We start from the raw sequence: 2,500 nt of genomic DNA, 5'->3' as shown, positions 1-2,500 counted from the left end.
TCTCGAACCATCACCATGTCCTGTTTTAACGGAAAACGAGGGAGGAGCAGAAAAAACAGAGAGAAAAAAGATGGAGGAGTGAAATGAAATAGAAAGACAGATTGATTTAAGGTGAATTGATTTAGAGACGACATCCGAAAGCATCTCGTCTTCAGCATCGTTTCTGTCTTTCTCTGGTTGTGTCCCTCGTTTCAGCTCCACGTCTCACACATCTGTGGTGCTGTCGCCATGGCGCTGGCTTTGTGACTGGTCCAAGGGTGGGGGGGTGTTGGGGGCTGAAAGCGGAGGAGAGACGAAAGAGGAGGGGTCACTCTCTCTCTCTCTCTCTCTCTGTCTCTGTCTCTCTCTCTCTGTCTCTCTCTCACTCGCCCCTCCCACCTCGGCCACATTTGACTTGCTAATTATCTTAGACGTGATGGAGAGAGAGAGAGAGAGAGAGAGAGAGGGATGCAGTGGTATAACGGTTTCTAGCTTCCAGGACGGATTCCTCTGTCCTTCCCTCTTTCCTCTTCCCTCTCTATATCACAGGATGACGACATTTTAATCTTACAGCCGTTTTTTTCCCCCTCCGGAACCTTTCATCCACGTCGTCTCATCGCCGTTTCCATCACGTCAGCTCTCATTGTCCTCTCCTGAGCCTTTTTTTTGAATATGGAGGACAGAAGATCGATCAGATAATATGGATTACATGACACACTGACCGGAGATTGCAATGCAGTGCAACAAAATACCAATCCTGAGCAACTGAGGAGAAATAAACAGCTAGAACCCAGACACATGGCAAGTAGCGTTTTTGTGGCCCGGTGCTGAGGGATTTTCTCCATGGAGGAACCGATCTTGCGTAATGCTAGAATGCGAGTCTAGACTGTGCACGATGGAGGGATGGGATGCAAACCATCTGTTGCGTGAGAAGGAAAGCAGGGGAAGCATCTGATCTGTGCGTGAACGGACATAGAGAACCGAGACATCACTGTGCAATTATAGAACCATTTTGAACGTTTGGACCATTGTTCACAGTCACACCTCATTTCGATTTGAACATCTTCCAGTTATTTGTGGTTGTTCCTCATGCGGAGGCATGCATTGAGTGAATGATGTGTGCTAACACTGTGTCTTTACCTTCACCTGTCTAACAGTCTGAGCTCAACCTTCTGAACCCTTCAGGTGTGTTCATATTCACCGATTTTTACTCCACTGTTGCCGTCTCTCCTCTAAAAAGGGCTCCACATGAGCAGCTCAGGGACCCTTCAGCGTCGAACCACCTACCTCATCTCCCTCACTCTGGTCAAGGTCGAGGCCATAGGGAGCGATGAAGGGACCAATGAAGAGACCAAAACCCAGAGTCCCAGCTCGGCCCCGGAGCTCGTTCAGGGCCCTGAAGATGGAGAAAAAACAAAGGAAGAGGAGAGCAAGCCTCCAGGGGATGACAAGGAACCCGGACGTTCTGAGATGAAGGAGCAGAAGGTGGAGGTTAAAAAGCCTACTAGGAGCAACAACGGATGTCCGATTAGGACACTTCCTCCAAAACCCAAGGTTCCGAGTTACCCTCTGGTGGTGAGTCAGTACAAAGCAAGAGAACTTCAGAAAGACACCGGAGTTCCTCTTGATGGCAAAGAGAAGCGAGAAGAGGAGATGGCAAAGACGGATGTCCCTAAAATGGAAATTTACAAACCAGACTTCTACATCCCATCTTCAGAAAGGACCTCAGACGACGTCGTGTCAAACGGAACTTCGGTCCGTCCCAGTGTTCCAATCCGTCTAATCCAGCGTCCTGAGACGGCCCTGAGATCTCACACTACGGTAACCATGAATCGTCGTGAGTTCAAGGACGCCAGCAAGACCATTTCCTCCTCCGCCAAGAGCCTGGATGTCAAAGCTAGAGAACACTCGCCTCCGGTGACCATCACCATGACCATGGGTCCATATCGGGCTTCCTGGTCAGAAAGTGAAGGCAGAGGGATGTACCAGCGCCTGGCCATGGAACCTTTAATGGTAGCAGAGGAAGGACTTCCAACGCGGGAAAGCCCTCGAGTGGAGAAGCTTAAAACCATCTCCACATCACTCCCAGCGCCGGCCTCCACACGACCTCCTGCGAAACCGCAACGCAAGGGGAAGAGCCGCACTCTGGACAACAGTGACCTGAACCTGCTCTCTGAGGACCTGAAGAAGGGAAAGGAGGCCCACAGTGGAGCAGGGCCACGTTCTTCTACGCACGCTCCAGGAAAAGACAGAAAAATGCTCAAGTTCATCAGCGGCATCTTTACCAAGAGCAGCCAGTGTCCTGTAACGGCTCCGGTGGTTCCTGCCACTCCGATTCCTCTGCACAGCCCCCTGAGGAGACGCTCGAGTGAGGAAGAAGGTCAGTATGCAGTAACACGTGTCTGTGAAGGCTTTTCATTATTCAGGTCACTCAAAATGTCTTGTAGTAGGAAGTGGAGCTGTGTATAATCATGAAGATGTTTCTCCCCTCTGAAGATCTGAGGAGCTTCCTGAGTTCTGT

General features: G+C 50.4%; 1 protein-coding gene across 1 annotated transcript in view; it reads left to right on the top strand.

Annotated features, from left to right (window-relative positions):
* The window catches only part of LOC128624993 (arf-GAP with GTPase, ANK repeat and PH domain-containing protein 1-like), a 23,218-nt gene that overhangs the window by 503 nt on the left and 20,215 nt on the right, over positions 1-2,500 (top strand). Inside the window, exon 1 of the mRNA XM_053652962.1 lies at positions 1-2,377. This exon is cut by the window's left edge and continues 503 nt beyond it. Coding sequence (XP_053508937.1) covers positions 1,228-2,377 — 1,150 coding nt within the window. The 5' untranslated portion in view covers positions 1-1,227. The remainder of the gene's footprint in view (positions 2,378-2,500) is intronic.

Source organism: Ictalurus furcatus, chromosome 21, assembly GCF_023375685.1.
Source record: "Ictalurus furcatus strain D&B chromosome 21, Billie_1.0, whole genome shotgun sequence".
NCBI classification, from domain to species: domain Eukaryota; kingdom Metazoa; phylum Chordata; class Actinopteri; order Siluriformes; family Ictaluridae; genus Ictalurus; species Ictalurus furcatus.
Note: the sequence above shows the minus strand (reverse complement) of the source record. Positions and strands in the feature narration are given on the sequence as shown.